The sequence below is a fragment of the Ciconia boyciana genome, chromosome 2 (genome assembly GCF_034638445.1).
Source record: "Ciconia boyciana chromosome 2, ASM3463844v1, whole genome shotgun sequence".
NCBI lineage: Eukaryota > Metazoa > Chordata > Aves > Ciconiiformes > Ciconiidae > Ciconia > Ciconia boyciana.
The window spans coordinates 58,760,766-58,778,162 of NC_132935.1; the positions used below are offsets into that span (position 1 = coordinate 58,760,766).

Below are 17,397 nucleotides of genomic sequence, written 5' to 3' on the forward strand. Positions count from 1 at the left end.
AACATCTTACATGATTAGCTTATCTGCCTGTGTGGAAGTCCTATGAAACCAGGAATGAAAAATAGCTTTCTTGCAGAATTATAAAAGCTGTTATTTAACAAAACTATATGGAGTTTCAGTAAGTCATGTTCTTTATGATTTAGTCCCTAATTTAATATTACAAAAAGCATGCTGATATTGTGGACTTAGGAAAATCTTGTGTAGGGTTTGACTTGCTCTCAAATGGATCATGGAACTCACCTGGAATAGACCCTTTTTCCCTTACACTTTTCCCTCTTTTTGCAGAAACGAAACAGAAAGGAACAAACAGAAAAAAACTAGAGAGGCATATGTTACATTAAATTTTACTATTTGTTTCACACTTTAGATTGTGAAACTGAAGCCCTTGTAATCTTGATATTTATTCCTTTGTTGTAAAATGACAGGTAATAGGTCTGTAGAATCTATATTAATGGGAACAGCTGACTTCCTAGAGACGAAGGCATTAAAATTGGAGAATTCATCAAATCATTATATAGAGAGATGTTGTATACTAATGTTGATCTATATATCTCACTGAGTCGTTTTGCATTGAAATAATTCTCTTTCTAGGGAAGTTGCTACACAAGTTAAAGAACCTCAGCCAACTTCTGCTAGTTTGAAAGCATCCCACTCAATATACGGAGAGCAAGATCAGAATGTCATTGAGCATTCAAATCGCAGTCAAGATACCTTACTTGAGGTATTGCCACTTGAACGATTGGAAGGTATTAAAATTTGAGAAAAATTGTATACTTATTCTCAGTGTAATTAGCTTTTTATGCTATAGATGTCTTCTCTTGACCCTTTCACTCTTTTATGGCATAGTGTAAATGGGTTTTCAAAAAGAATCTCTTTGATTTGAACAAACTGAAAACAGAAAGCTTGTGGTTGACATTGTGTTCTTAGATTTCTCCCCAAAGTACAAAGCTAGACAGGAAGCTGATGAAAATAATGTTTGCTATAAAATACCATAATTAGAATGCTAGTAGGAATCTGAATTAAATTCAGGAACTTTACTTGTGGAAAAAGTGTAAGTTGTTTTCTACACCTTCTCTTTCAGTAGGTGTAAGTCTATGAGATAATGTTTTAACTAACATCTCTTTTCTTGCCCTATACCAACCTGTAATAGGTGATCTTTAGCTGCAGTTATAGAAGCTGGAAACTTACTTTTCTAGTGAGGTGATGCATAAAAAAGTAGTTTGGAATACTTGCTGTGAAAACTATGCTTTTTTGAAGTATGAATAGAGTAGTGGGAGCAAAATAATTTTCTGTAACTTATTTTAAAAGCGTGGCTATTGATATTAAACTTGAGGTTTTTGCTAATGCTAGTCCTGTGATTAAATTCTGCTTGTTCCTTACAATTCAGTAAATATACTTAGTAAATATATACTTCTAGTCATTACCCTTTTCTAAGCTTTATCTGAATACTTGCATAGGTTTTCATGAGGTAAGTATTAATAGTTTAATAGAGAACATGTTCAATTAGAAAGTACTGTGGTTTGTAATATAAATGGGCCCTTATAAAACACACTTCTAACAGTGAATGTTGACTTCAGTCACTTATTATTGTAGTCTTGAGGAAGTGGCAGTAACTATGGCAACAAAAATCATGATGCTTTGGAAAACTGGGACTGCTCAGTGTTTGGACTTGATAGTGCCTGACTGTATTTAGTTAATTTGTTTTAACTTGTTGTTTATTCAAGGTTTAGGATTCTAGTCCAGAAATTGCCTTTTATTCCCATCTATTATTTAAGAATTAGGAACCTTTTTTGCTAAAATCTGTATGTGCATGTCTGGAACGTTCTCTGTCTTGTGGGACTTGCAATTGGATTATGGGTGGATACAACACAAAGACAAGTGGAAGCTGCTTACAAGTGATCCAAAAAAAGAATTGGCCCAGTCGGTGAAATGCAACAGTGGAACAGAACACTTGTTCCTACTTCTGCTAATGCAACCTGGGACTCCTTAATTTTTTGCACTGCCTTATAGAAATCCTTAAGGCAATAATTGTCTTGCAGAATTTTTACAGTTCTAGCCCTGAAGAAACCCTGCCTTTTTAATTACTCCCAGATACTTTTGATCATTGTTAGAAAAGCATGTAAACTTTGGTATTGTGATAACATATATGTTTTCAGGATTATTTTTATGGTGTATGCCTAGACCTTCAAGAATCTTGGTCTGCTATCTTATAGAATACTTACCACTAAGTAGTATAACATAAGAACTTAATAGAATACTGATTACACGACATTCTTTTGTTTCAGATTTGTCAACTGGAATATGTTTTCTTCCAGACAGTAAGAATAATAAGGTGAAAGCTTTTCTAAATACAGTAAAATTAAAGGTTTTCTAATATTAATCTTGTATAGATGAGAGGAGGAGGGAGAGAACTGAACTGTGTTTATTGTCTTATGTTGTGTATCCCTTAAGTTTGTAATGGTGCGGGCATGCTGAATGTATCATGCCTCACTTTGCCTCCTTTTTGCAGATCACTTAACATAATTAGTACCATGGGAGCATGACTCCACTTAATCTTTTTCAGTTGTGAAAATTGTTGTTCACTCCTAGTCTCTGCTGTCTTGTAGTTCTTTATCCATGTAAGGACCTTACATTTTATCCCAATTGTAGTTTAGCTTAGTGAAAAGCCTTTTGAGGAACTTTTTGGAATGCTTTTGGAGTAGACAATATCAACCTGATTTGACTTGCCCCTGTACTTGTTAATTACTTTGAGGAATGTTAGTTCAGATGACTTCTTCAGTGTCCTCAACATTAAAAACTGCACCATTTGTAAGAACACAATCTTCCTGCTGCCTCTGTAATTTTTTTTTTGTATGTCTCTCTCCCAGAGCTATCTGCTAGCTGCAGGTATTGACAGGTAGGGCTATGCTTCAGCTGTTTTTATCTACTGTGTTAGAGAAGCTGACAGTTATGGGCACAGAGATAGAAGGCAGATAGAAATGGGAGATCTTGTGGCCCTTAAAGAAAATATGCCTCAGGCTGCAGCCAGATGCTGTCCAGTATGTGTTCCTTAATGTGTCAGCTGGTATTTACTAAATTAATTTAATTTTCTTTCATTTGATTTTTCTTGGGGTCACAGCAGTCAGTGAGTTGCAGTTGAATGCTCACAGACTGTCATCTGAAAACCATAATTCAAGTCCCTTTCAAATTTTTTACTTTCTGAACTTTGACTTTTTTGCTGTCTGTCAAAGGTGATCTGTTTATCACAAAGACTGTGAGACTAAATCCAAAACAGACATTACGTCATGCTGTTTTTAAAAATCATTCAGGTATATAAAAGATGCAATATTTACAGTTAGCTAGATTCAGCTGAAATACTACTTTATAAGTAATTTAGTATGCTTATTTGAAGAAATTATCAACAAAGGGTTGATCTAGGTGTACGATTTCTGAAGAAGCACTGTTTTAGCAGCATAGGAAACTATTGAGAGTTGTCTTTGTGCTTTTAAGTTGGGATTGCAGCTTAATGAATGAGGGGGCAATTTTTTCAAGTGTAAACTCTTTAATGCAGTGGTTCAGTATTTTATTTTTGCGGTTTTTTAAGTTTGGTGTCATTCAGATGCTTTTTCCCTCTTTCCCCTTTATGATCACTGTATTTCTTGCACATACCCATTCTGGAAACTAGCAGGCAAAGTCCATTAGAACTAGAATGTTTCGTGGGATAAGTAGAAAAAAAAGTGTGGGGAGGAGTTTTGGAATATTATTAACCTCATTAATTGTTTATTATTAACTGAATTTATACAATAGCTGGTAACTCCTAGAAACATTTCTGTATGGATGCTTTTCACAGGTTGGTCCATCTGAACCTTCTGAAAAGCTGATAGAAGGTGAAACCTCAAGTGATCATCTTAGCAATAGCCTTTCAAGTTTTTTGGAAAATGAGAAGCTCTCATCTCTTGCAAGCTCAGAAGAAGATTCCACTGGTAAGTGTATTTGTAACTCTGGGTAGTTGAGTCTAGAATTCTGACACAATGTTATTGCATACTTGAGAAGAAAGGTATTGTTTTCCTGAAGTATTTAATATAGGATTATGCTTGATCAAAAACTAGTATTAGGAGTATTAAAGAAAACTGTGTTCATTGGGAAACTGGCTGTTTTAAAATTGTCATAGGAGTAGGTGGCTATGGAATTTGTCAGAGAAAATCACAATTGGACATTTAATCTAAAAAAATTAAACAACAGTCCTCAGTTACCGTGAATCAAAAATACAGGTAGAAATGTGGGCATTCATTTAATAAAGTGGTAACCCTACCTACACTTCTGGTTTAGATTAATAGAGATAAACTTTTATGATGAAGAACATGTACAAGCCCTTAGAATTAACTTTTACTTGAGTTTGAGTTCTCTTTAGGTGCCACACGTGCAGGGTAACACCCAGGTTGGAAGCCTGGTTTACCCACAGGGATAAAAGTGAGAGCTTGAGTTCTGTATAACTAAACAAGAGTTTTGAAATTTCTGTGCCCTTCCAGTGGCTGCTGCTGAAGGACAAACATGCTCTTCTTTATTAATGCAGTTGACTTTGCACATAATGTGAAGGATGACAGGGTATGTCCCAGATGCACCAAGAATGAGGAAGGCAGAGTGGTAAATAGGTTTACTGCCACCTTGAGATCAAGCAGCCCTGCACTGAAGTAGGATTACTGGATTTCGCCCTATTATATCTACAGATGTCATGACTGTCTTTTGAAGTCTTCTTGTTCTTTCTTTTTGCATAACTTCACATGTGTGTTAAGCGTGTAAAAATGAAGTTAATAGTTTGCTGAGTAAAAATACTGGTTTTTTCCACCCAAGGGGATGGGATTACTTTTATCTGCCCCCCCTAAGGAGTTGGTAGTCTTCAGCTGGAAATACTTGTCTATTCAGGGTTCCAGTGAAGCTGGTGAAGCTAACTGATCTTTTTATTTTTCCTGGTCAGGGTGCAATTTACTGATTTTTATAATGTAATTCTGTATTCAGTGTAAATTTGGCAGCAGAGTATTTCTAAAAATAAGGAGGAAGTCTCTGGTATCTGAGGTAAAAATATATTAATCCACTTTCTCATTATTTGGAAGATAGCAGACTTTTATTTCAGTTTCACAAAGAAGAATCAAGACATAGGTAGATGAGATTAAAACAATTATTGTGTTGTTGTTAATTTGAGTTTGAATTGTAGGTATTTGTCTACCATTCAGGTAACTAACTAATCCTTATATAATTTTTAAAGCACTCTATGGGCGTTTGTTCTGAGGATAGGTATTAGTTCAAGAAACTTAGCCTGCTGTAATCCCTCCACCTTCTCCAGTATCATATGTGGAAACAGAGCCGTGATGCAGATTTTTCATTTATTGACTCAAATGTAACAGATCCTGATTGCTTTGCTGTAATGTCAAAGTTGCTGGGGATCCATAGCTTCCAATTCAACTAAATCGTATTTTGTTCAAGGGGTGTGCTTCTGTAAATCAGGCTGTTTGTACAGGGCCCTGGCAAAACTGGGAACTGCAAAAATAATGATGACCTACCTGTGTGTGTATATATGTACTTTTTTCCTGTACGTTCTTGGCATTGTGTAGACCTCTTTGGCAGAAGGAAATACTGAGAAGATTCTTCAGAATTACCTTTTTGGGGAGAAGAATTGAAATATACTACAAAGGCAAAATTGCTGGAGAATTCTTAAACCATCACCAGCAACCTGAAAATGAACATTTATTTAATTACGTGGAAAACAAAATATAGTTGTGAGTTTATAAATGCAAGGCCTGTTTGAGTATACTTTTTTTTAATAAGGAAAAACACAAACAGGATACTGTTTCCTGGAAATGAAAGAATAAAAAGTAAAGATGTCAAATAACTTATCGGAATATGTTTTACAGTGGTTTTAAGAGTGCATTTAACTATGCCCTAAAAAGCTGACTGATGTTTGGGTCTTTAAAACCAACCAAACAAAAGCCCTGGAAACTCTCCTCTGCCCCCAGCCCCCACAAATTAAAACAGCCCCAAAACAGGAAAAATTGTGTCTTGAAAAACTTTTCACTTGGCAAATAGGAATAGTACTGTTCTTAGTAATAGTACTTAACATTTTTTGCCATTGAAATGTAGAACTATGATTCAGTCACTACTATGATTCAGTCACTTTCTGTGAAGTTTGAAAAATGTTACATATACATACTCATAAATTAAAGGTAAAATATATGATTTGCTAGTTGGAATGTGGTGGTGTATAGATCATGTGAAGGAAGATGAGTCACTTGATAGCCTGGGAGTTAACATGCTAGCTTATAGTCATCTTGTTTTGCTGTATATCACTAGTCATAGAGTAAGACAATTACATGTTTCTGTGACCCAATTATTTTAAGGGAAAAACAGGGTAATTCTGCTCTGACTGTGTGAGTGTATTATGAGACTCAAAGTATTAAAAATTATGGACTTGCTTTGATAGTATGTCAGGTGATATAAAATGTCCATGAAAGGTGAATAGGATATTTTTTCTGTTTCAATAGATTATGATATCGATGATGAAGAGTTCTTTGATAACCAACTAGAAGCCTATTTTGAGCAGCTGATACAACCAGAAATGACAAGAGGAGACACCGACATACAGAAACTCTCAGAATGCTGCACAGCGCTGAAGCTCTCTGAAAATGGCTTATTTCAGGTAAGTTTAGAGTAAAGTTCAAAGCTCAGCATGCCCAATGGCCCTTAAACATGGTGTTTAAGACCTTGAGTGCTGTCTGCTAGGGTGAACTAGGTTTTATTTCTTTCCTGACAAATCCAAATACTGTCCAACAGGTAGCCTGTACAGCAAAGGATTCTTTTTGAATTTAAAGATAGCAAATACAGCTCTAAACTAGAAACAAAGCCATTTGAGTGAGCTTCTGACTTTTTCTATTCCTTCTGCAAGGTTTTCCTTAGGGGATGAAAAAAAAAAGGAAAGAAGCTAGGTAGCTATTTTTGTATTTTTTTCCTCTTCCTTGTAGTGCAGAGCTAGCAGCTGATTCATCTGCTTGTTACAGAAGGTCTTGCTGTTTATGAAATAAAGTGGAATTAGGTAAGTAGCTGCCTATCCCAAGAGGCATTAGTCAGGAAGGCTTGTAGCAAAGCTGAAGAGTTTCCTGTTATGGTGTCTCCTTTATTCAACTCTCCATTCAGGTTTCCCACCCCTCTCTAACCCTGCTCCTCACACTCCTCTTTGTTCTGTGCATAGCTTTTTTTCTCCTGATAAGCAGCTCTGGTAGAGAAACTTCTGCAGTCCATTCTGTTACTTGATCTTGCAAAGGGGGAAAAAAAAAAACAACCCCAAACCCCAAACTCCTAAGACTGGATTTCTGTCCCTTCTCTGGGATGATGGAGACTTGTCCTCAGAGAAATCCTGTAATAACTAATATAGCATCAGTAGTATTTCCTGAAGATGGACTTTTTCTGCTGGACTACTTAATACTGTCTTACTACAAAAGTAAAAATTGCTCTTAAAATTTTTGGATTGTTTATGCGGATCTGAAGTTACTGTACGTCTGAGGCATTCTCTTGAACGCTTTAAGTTATGAATGTTTCTTATACACCGTGCTTCCCCTCTCAGCTTCCTAGTGGTGGTTTTTAGTGTCAGAGATGGTAAGATGTTTGTAGGTAAGCATTTGGGATCCTCTCAAGTCCACTAAAGGAAATTATATCATCGGTAACTAAGCAGAAACCTCTACTGATACCATTGACTTGTGATGGCATGATTTTAATTTTGATTACCAGCCTCTGAATGCAAAGACTTTTTCATGAAAGAAATCTCCATAAGAAAGTGAATACCCATGAAACGCTTGCTTTACCCTGTCCCCTCCAGCCCCAGCAAGCTGGTCAGCTGAACTGAAACTAAGGCCATCTTTTGATCTCACTTGTAACTTGTAATATCCAGGAGATGGGCCTATTGTCTGTGTAGGAATTGCTTAATTTTAATCTGATGGTTCTGTGACGAAACTACTTTCAGTAGTTTAACTTGTTGCTATTCTTAATTAGAGTTACAATTTTAACTGCAACAAAATTCAAAGAACAGAATGGAATTTTCTTTTAAGACATTGATTAAACTTGTTGAAAAGAAATTTAAGTCACTACTGACAAAATATTCTGGTTTATTTTTTGTTTCTGTAACTATTAAGGTAACATGCTGGCCCTTATTTTCTGTCATACAACTAGTTTATAAAATCTTTTTGATCACTGGTTTATTAGCTTGGATAGCAATCTCTAAGGTTTTATTAAGTGTATAGTATCACAGAGACTCATTTTTCCAGGAGAGTAAATAAGTCTCTTAAATAAGTGGTCAGTGTGTGAAAGGTAAGCGTAGAGCAGCAACTGGCTGGCTTGTGGTTTATCTTTGAGCAACAGTTAGCTCCATTACAAACACAGTGCCGGGGGTAAGTGCCTTTCCATTTTCTTGGCTTTGCAACGATGGATGCGATCCTGGCAGTTGCACGCTTGACCAGAATGGCAAAGTGCGATTGATTTAAACAGTTAAATGAACTGTAGCTTCTGAAACTTCAGAAATTTCCCAACTGACATCAGAGTTTCTGAGCTGTGGGAAGTGATATGTTAACCCTGTAAAAGCAGTCTGCATGGGCTGCCAGTTGCTGATCTATGGCTGTATGTGAGGAAAGGAATAGGTGGTTGTTTGAAGAGCGAGAATAACACAGTTCTGCTGTCTGACCTCAGGTCTTCTCTACTTGTGTAAGATGTTCCTGCTTCACTGCCATTGTAGATAGGTAGTGGGGTAGGTAAAACAGGTTCTGAGTTGGATTTGGAGTCCTCATCCAGCAGTAGGTCAGGCAGAAGGAGAGGAGGAGTAGCATGGTGCCCTTGTTAAAGGGAATGAAAGGATGTAGTAGGAATAAGAAGAGCTCCTCCATCTTCCTGCTGTGTATGCCCTTGGAGGCACATGCATGGATTGGCATAGCCAGGAGCTATTGTCCTTGGTGGTGGTGCTAGCAGCTAGAGATGCCTCTGGCAGTGGCACATGAGCAAAGAAAGTATGATAATCTCTTTAGTAAAGAATTTTTTAACGTTATAAAAACGACTGTAGTGTTAAAATTTTTTTTCTTTGGTGTATCTGTTCTGGTGTAACTTAAATATATATATATATTTTTTTTTTTTTTTTTTTTAAAAAGGAGAACTTTCAGGTTCCTGACACTTACCGGGCTGTGACAGGAGTAGACTCTGGAAATGCTAGTGATGAAGATTCACAAAATCAAGGGATAACTGGATGTCCTGTGCAAAGAGAAATGCTGCCCAGAGCAGTACGGCAACTGGTATGAAATTGTCATTTAAATTTCTGTTTATTACATAGAGTAAGACTGTAGTAGAAAATGGCAGTGCATTTGAAAACTTGTTGGAGATTGAACTAACAATGCAATCTTTCTTTACAAAAAATTAATGACACCACTGTGTTTTCAGATGTATTTTTCAAACATAGTTAACTTGCACTATTTTGTACCTAGACCTATTAGCACAAACGGTTAACAACTACACTTCTGACATTTTTTAAATGATTATTTTTTTCTAAGAATTCCATGACTACTGGAGATGTGCTAGATTCCTGCACTGCTGTTGAGTTGCAAGTAGATTCACTGTATCTTCAGTGCATGGACTGCCATAAAGCTGATGCCTCAGATGTCCTTCCAAAGGAAGCAATACAGTCCTCTGAGTGTCAGGCTGCTGCTTCTGATGCAGAAGTACTACCCACAGCAAGAGGATTTTTGGGGCATGACACCACTCCTAAAGCTCTTTGTGCAAATGCACCTCAGACAGATGCAACTGAATGTGAAGTTGGTCTTGCTGATACTTACCTGTCTCCAACTGCAGACAGCTGTGAGAACATAAGTTTAGCTACAGCAGACAAAGGTAGGTTGCTTTAGATATAACCCATCTATACAATTGTGACCAGACTCCGTTGCATGCAAAAAGAAATAGAATTGTAAGCTATGCATTTTCTGTAGTTGTGCAAGTTGGTAATAAAAACAAATGTAGCATGAATAAATTTTGACTTGTTTTTGTTTTAGAAAATACTGTTGTATATTGCACTTAACTGTTGTTTATTTGATGATGAAACTAGTTTAAGCTTGCAGTTGCAGCAACTTGAGCTATGTGGTTTTTTTTTTTAACTCCTTAATCTATACATAAGAGACTTTGCCATATTCCTTTTTATTTTAATCAACAGTGATTTGATTGATCATCAACAGTGAAACAAAGATATTTGATATATCTTTCAGGTGACTTACCACATAGTGTTGTTTATCAAAATGAAGAGGGCAAATGGGTGACTGATCTTGCGTATTATACTTCTTTTGATGAAGAACAAGATTTAAATCTGTCTGAAGATGATAAAATACATGAGGAGTTCATTACTGGATGTATGTAATCTTTTTCCTGTTTAGTTAGCTGTTGTTATCTGTGATAGTGTTAAGTAAACTTTCTCCCCCCCCCCCGCCTTTTTTTTCACTTCAACAAATCAGTATTTGGTGTTGCAAAGCCTCCAGGCTTTAGATGCTACAAATTATTTGAAAGCTGATGTTGACAGTAACCTATAATGATATTATCATTAGTTATAGTTGATAATAGCTTCTTTCCATGTTTCCTACTCTTCCCATGAAGAGTCTTTTTTTTTGTTTAAAAAGGCGTTCTAACGTGTGTCACTGGTACCTATTGCATGAGCAAAAGTAACTCCTGTAGCTGTCACTTCCACAATTTTTCCTTTGAGCTTTAATTATTGTTATCCTTTCTTTCAAGAAGAGGAAACAGTAGTCATTCTGTATTGCGTGATGGTTATAAGACAGGAAATAATTGTAAACAAGAAATTACTACAAAATCAACTAGAATGTGAAAAGAGCTGCTGAATTCACTAGCTGGTGATTTTTTTTGTGAACCCCTTGGGAATGTCTTGATGATGAAAAATGGTACTGGTAAAGAAAAATGTTGGACCTTATTGAGGGGCTTTACTGGACTGTCATCTTCTAACAAATTCCAGGCTTTTTGAACCTCTGTTTACTTAGTTGTTTATTTTCCTCAAGCTATCTCAGGCTGATCTTCATGACAGTCTGTATGTTTGTCATACAGGCTTGGATAATATGCACATAGTACTGTAGACAAATCAATTCCTTAACACCAAAATGTCATCTGGTTGTCTGTTTGACTAGACAGATTCAAGCAATGTGTGCAACAGTATTTCTCAGTCTCTTCTAGTTTCTAAAGTGACATATGGATGGGCTAATGTATTCTAAAGACGTCCACGGTCCGCTCAAGGTTCTTCTTTCTTTCAAAGAAAATGCTGTTGTCATGGTTTAACCCCAGCTGGCAACTAAGCACCACACAGCCACTTGCTCACTCTCCCTCTGGTGGGATGGGGGAGAGAATTGGAAGGGTACAAGTGAGAAAACTCATGGGTTGAGATAAAGACAATTTAATAGGGAAAGCAAAAGCCGCGCACACAAGCAAAGCAAAACAAGGAATTCATTCACTCCTTCCCATGGGCAGGCAGATGTTCAGCCATCTCCAGGAAAGCAGGGCTCCATCACGCATGGTGGTTACTTGGGAAGACAAACGCTGTCACTCCAAACGTCTCCCCCTTCCTTCTTCCCCCAGCTTTATATGCTGAGCATGATGTCATATGTTATGGAGTGTCCCTTTGGTCAGTTGGGGTCAGCTGTCCCAGCTGTGTTCCCTCCCAACTTCTTGTGGACCCCCAGCCTACTCGCTGGTGGGGTGGTGTGAGAAGCAGAAAAGGCCTTGACTCTGTGTAAGCACTGCTCAGCAGTAACGAAGACATCCCTGTGTTATCAACCCTGTTTCCAGCACAGATCCAAAACATAGCCCCATACTAGCTACTGTGAAGAAAATTAACTCTATCCCAGCCAAAACCAGCACAGCTGTATATGTTGCTATCGAGAATTGTTTCTTTTGAATGAGTGATCAAACAGGATTGATTCATTGAAATAATGCTTTTCAACACTAGTGGTTTTCTGCTCGAACAAGCAAATATGATCCAATTTGGTAGAACCTTCCCTATCTACTATGTCAGTAAAGCAGAGCTCCTCCATTATTTTTCAAATGCCAGGATATTTCAGACACTTTCCTGCATCTTAGGCTCGGGTTGTTGAGTGATTACAATATTTGACTGTTGTAAATTTTTCCAAGGCTGTTTAGCTTGTTCCTGCCTGATGGGCTTTTAAGGGAATTCTGCTTTCGAGCTGATTGGCTTACTTGGTCACACAGTAGAAGACATGCACCTACAGGTTCAGTGTGGTTAGCATTTTTGTGGCTGCTAGTTTGCCTGTCTGTTTGCAATGCTCAAGTGCGATGTTTGACAGCTGAGAGATCTTATTTGTAGGGACAGAAAGGAAATATTACATCTGATGCTTCTGAGTCTCATTTATGATATGTCTATCTCTGTCAGCAAACTGTTCACACAGTGTATTCTTGTATAGAATAGTGAGGATTGCTCACTTGACAGAGTTTGGTGCTTTAGGAAGTCTTCAGGGAGCTGTACGGCTTCTACAGAGGATTAAGGAAGAACTGATATTGACTTAGAGTTCAACTGGATATAACAATGTGTCACTGATAGTGCTAGGTTGCCTTTAGGAAACGCAGTTGGATTGCTCAATAACGATATATTCCAACTTTGTTTCTTTCCTCATAGTATGTATTGCTACTTCCCGTAAGTAATTTTATGGACAACAGCTGTATTCACTTGACAAGTTTGTGTCCATTCTTGACTTATTCCTCCATTTGCCCTGTGTCCTCTTTGACTAGGGATGCTGTGTATACAAGGCCACATATTTTATAAGTTTTGATGGGCTTAATGATACTTTGAAATAAGGTGGTAGAGCAATATCTCTTGATCAGCAGTTTTTCACATCATTTTGGTGAGGATACTTTAAGTGTTCATTGTTCTGTAAATGGTAATTGTGAAAATAATACAAGCATTTGAATTTAAAAGAAGTATTGATTTATTTGGCCTGTTAATTTGCACAGGTATTTAATGAACTGGTACAAACCAGTCTGTTTCTTTTGCTCAAATTCACAGGTACCACCGTGATGAAATTTTCTAAACCAAATGTAGTAAAAGTTTGTTCAGAAGTAGCTGCATGATGCTCAGTTCTATCTAGTGTGGGTAGCATAACCTATGAAAAGTTATAGTTTGGCCTGGGGTTAAGGCCATAAGAGACTTTCTTTATTCACCACTAAGTTAGTTAGCTAAATGCTGATTTTACTTTGGCTTCTAAAGATCCAGGGAATACTCTCTTAAAAGAATGTCATATGAACTTTTCTCACCATAAGAGGATGGAATAACTCCTAGTGTGTCCCAAACTGTGTCAAATGTGGAATTAAATATTGCAATATCTGTCCTTCAAAATTTAATGAATCAAAATAGTAATAACTTATGCCTTACTTTAATAAATGTTCTCTTTGGTTTTAAGCTGAAGCAGCAGCTATGATTGCACAAGACCAGGAAGAATTTGAGAAAGCACACAAACTTGTGCAGGTAACTAATTATCTCAATGTAAGCAGAATAGTTCTCTAATTTATTTGCAAGTTACAACTTCTGAAATGTCTTTGTCTGCAGGCAGAAAAAGTAGACATTCTAAATGCATCTGAATTAGCAGATACTTCATGGAAATCTGCCAATAGCTGCATTCTGCTGAGAACATCTGGTCTTGATAAAGATGCCAGTTATTTACGTTTGTCTTTGGGGGAGTTCTTTGGCCAGAGATCTGAAGCTCTTGGTTGTCTTGGTGGAGGCAGTGATGTGAAACGGGTATGTATCTTAATATTAACATTAAGACACAAAGAAAGGAAAAGAACAACAACAGCTAGCACTACTTTTGTTTTTTTAATATTGTAACTAATTCTTTCTGAGAACTACTTTTCTAAGTTCCCTTGCGAAGGAAATTCTCTATGCGTGACAGGTCTGGATTGGCTTTTGCTTCCCACTTGGGATTTCTGATGTGAAGGGCTGGCTGGTGTTACTGATGAATCTTGATCTTCACCTTTTGGTCAGGAACTAACTACGTGTAGGATTAGAGAAAGAAAAGTACACCATATACAGGATGCGCATTGGAGGTCCAAGCAAACAATCCACATGGTAGTTGAATGAAATGCTGCTCAGACAGGGGTATTTGAACAGTGAGGGTATCTTTGAATGGCTATTGATAGTTGATGTGCCATCTAGGCAAATGCCCGACTTCAGTAAAAATGTAGTCATCTAGACTCTAAATTACCAATATACTTCCGTATGCTTCTTGCATCTGTCTGTACCTGTCTCTTCTCTTATCTGCTGTTGGTATACAGTATCTCATCTGTGTTGCAGACAAAAAAAAAAAAAACAGCAGGGAAGTGCGTACAAATAATGCTTGTGTAATTCAGTCGTGTCCTGGTGAATTGGTAGAGTTGGCATATTCTGTCCTGGTGCATTCAGAGGCTGAGCGGCAGAGCCTGCCTCCAGGCAGAGATGATGACAGCATATGTACTACTTTTGTCTAACTGGTATAAATAAGTTATTAGTTTAGTTTATGTATATATTGGAAGTGTATGTATTTGGATTAGGCATTTGCAATGCTAGGAGGCATATGTTATTTCTCAATGGTATGAGAGCCAAACACCAACTGGGGAGGCACTGTGGCTGAAACTGCTTTGCAAGCCCACTGAACCTATTTATTAATGACTGAATTTACTCATGCTCTATTCCGGGGTAATTTTTTTTTTATAGCCATCTTTTGGTTACTATATTACATCTCCGAAGAAAAGGCAACCTGTTGCTTTGCTAAGGCAATCTGATTCATCAGGAGGTGACGCCGGCCAAGAGATTTCGCAGTTGTCTGAGGTGTTTCCAGGTAATTACACAAGAAGGGTCAGCCCTAGTCAGTGGTTATAACAGTAGTTAAGAATTACTTGTATATAGCTGTTAAAGACTATTAAGAGTAATCTGTGATAGAAAGACTCTAGTTTTCATTCACCAAATATCTTTTTTGCTGTGAGCACCTCCCCCATCCCCCCTTCCCCCAGAAAAACACAGAACCTAAACACTTACAACAGAGAACATTCTAATACCAAGTACTACCCTGAATTGTCTTGGATATTTCAGCATTTCCAGATGCTGTATAACTACCGAAATGTCTTGTAATAATTAAAGTCTGTTCAGAGTTTTTCTGTTGAAAAAGCTGTATAAATGTGTTGCAAAAAAACAACCAACAAACCGCAGAAAACTGGTCTGTTTGCTCATGCAGGTATAGAGGATATAGGGAAAGAAGGAAAACAATTCGGGATATAGCTGAGCTGACAGTGTGTGCATAAAACATAGTCTACATTTTTTCCTGCTATCTTTTTTTTTTTTTAAGTTACACTCCCATGATATCTGCTTAACTTAAAGTAGTAATTTAGGAGATTCCTCCAAAATTTTATATGTAAAGATCACAGCACGCATTTTGGTGCATATATATACCTATCAACTTAATAAGGTATGTTTAGGAAAGGATGAGTGCATTTTAAAATATCTCTACTGCTTTTGATAGAACTGTGGCAACATCAGTCTTTGTGAACCTGCTTGTACAGTCAGTGCAGTGACTTAAATACTTTTTTGCATTGGTGAAAAATACCCATCAGGCTTTTATGGAGCCTGCTTCCTTGAAACAGCTTTACAGCTGTAATTTTCCTCATGCTGGGACCTTGCAAATATTTTCAAAAGGTCTCTAATGATGATTATTTTTTTTAAATCTAGTGTTAGTGTGCTTAAATTCACTATACAATAGGCTGGATTTTTGTCAAAAAATACCAGGAGTTCACTGAGTTCATGACCTCTGTTCAATTAAATTGTAGTTATAATTGTTACTTTGAATAATAGAAAAATACCCTAATGTGCTCTGCAGTTCTTTTGATATGAGGGTTGCTATAAATGCTAGAGAAAGTAGCTATTTAGGTCACTTTGTGGCCAAGGTATTAATAGTTACTGCCATCTGATTTTCAGTAGTACTGGCAATAATAATCTTTATCAGCAATACCTGTATACTATTCCTCTTTAAGGAGCAGCAGATGGAGAGGAAGCTGAGAGGTCAGCAACCTGAGGAGGTTGTTACATGAAATTAGAAGTATATCCAAACCCCAAATATCTACTGTAAGAACAGAAGTAAAGAAAAAAACCCAACCCCCCCCCCCCCCAAAAAAAAAAAAAAACAAACCCAAAACCAACCAACCAACCCAAACCAAAAATGTTTGTTGTTTCATACGTGTTTTCTCACTGATCAGAGCATCTTTAAAAGTTGGTTTTAGTGTTCTAGGGAGTCCAGATGTTTTCCTTCAAGCAGGAACTTATTTGTTGATACGGTAGCCTTTAGATCTCATATAAACAATACCTCCTAGTTTGGGTTTGATCTCCTAATCAAGAAGATTATTTGTTGTTTTGATGGTTTCAGAAACATACCTGTCCCTCCTAAACATAATCCTTCAAAATCACCGGTTCACTGGTATCTACCTCAGTCAAATCCTGTCTCCAGCATAAGAAAATTTGCTTTACTCAGATTTAACTTGTCTAGTTTTCTACTGGAGTTTGGTCTATGTTCATATTATCTTGCAAACACCATTTTATGAAAAGGTTTGTTTAGCTTATGCTAATATGATAAGCTACCTGAAAATGAAATTTGAAGAGTGTGAGCATGGTATTCTTAATGCCAGCTAATTTTGTGACTCGAATGTAAACTTTGACTACTGTACAGGAAACAATTGATGCTTGCAGTATTTGGACTTGTGCCATTATAAAAGCTCTTTTTTCTGTAGAGCATTAAGAGAACATGTGTATCCCAAGAATGCAGGTGTTTAGATAATTTACTGTAAATTAATTCCCTGTCTTTTTTTTTCTTCTTAGATGACTTAGAAGCACAAACAAAAGAACATCCAAATTCTACCAGCTGTGAGGGTGCATGGCATCAGATGGATACTGCAGCTGGAATACCTAAAACCATTAATGTAGAAGCTGCTACCAAAAGTAAAGCAAAGGTATTTCTCTTGTATTTTTCTATTAAGTGCAACTATGAACTTGAACAAAATTCAAATAACTCCAATTATTACTGTTGCTTTGAATATGGCTAAATTTGGGCTTTCATATCAGCTCACTGCTTTTGATATTGATCATTTGAATCCTAGCAGGTGCCACTATTAGGATAGTTTCATTAGAATGCCATGATCCTGTACTAAGTCAGGTGTTACTATCGTCATCTCATTTTCCTTTTTCTCCCTACTTCACTTCTCAGTTGCTTGGTCTGTCAGCCCATAGTTTTTCAGAGATTCCTAGGCTATTAATGTTCTGCAATCAAGTTTCTGAATTTCAGCTATGTGTTCCCTTTCTATTTTTTTTTTTAATGA

At 37.0% G+C, this 17,397-nt stretch overlaps 1 protein-coding gene across 1 annotated transcript in view; it reads left to right on the forward strand.

Moving 5' to 3' along the window:
* The window catches only part of CEP192 (centrosomal protein 192), a 95,433-nt gene that overhangs the window by 19,709 nt on the left and 58,327 nt on the right, over window positions 1–17,397 (forward strand). Inside the window, exons 15-25 of the mRNA XM_072851586.1 lie at window positions 592–746; window positions 2,286–2,332; window positions 3,830–3,962; window positions 6,516–6,670; window positions 9,159–9,299; window positions 9,555–9,891; window positions 10,260–10,400; window positions 13,464–13,528; window positions 13,610–13,801; window positions 14,753–14,876; window positions 16,901–17,031. Of these exons, the coding sequence (XP_072707687.1) occupies window positions 592–746; window positions 2,286–2,332; window positions 3,830–3,962; window positions 6,516–6,670; window positions 9,159–9,299; window positions 9,555–9,891; window positions 10,260–10,400; window positions 13,464–13,528; window positions 13,610–13,801; window positions 14,753–14,876; window positions 16,901–17,031 (1,621 nt within the window). The remainder of the gene's footprint in view (window positions 1–591; window positions 747–2,285; window positions 2,333–3,829; window positions 3,963–6,515; window positions 6,671–9,158; window positions 9,300–9,554; window positions 9,892–10,259; window positions 10,401–13,463; window positions 13,529–13,609; window positions 13,802–14,752; window positions 14,877–16,900; window positions 17,032–17,397) is intronic.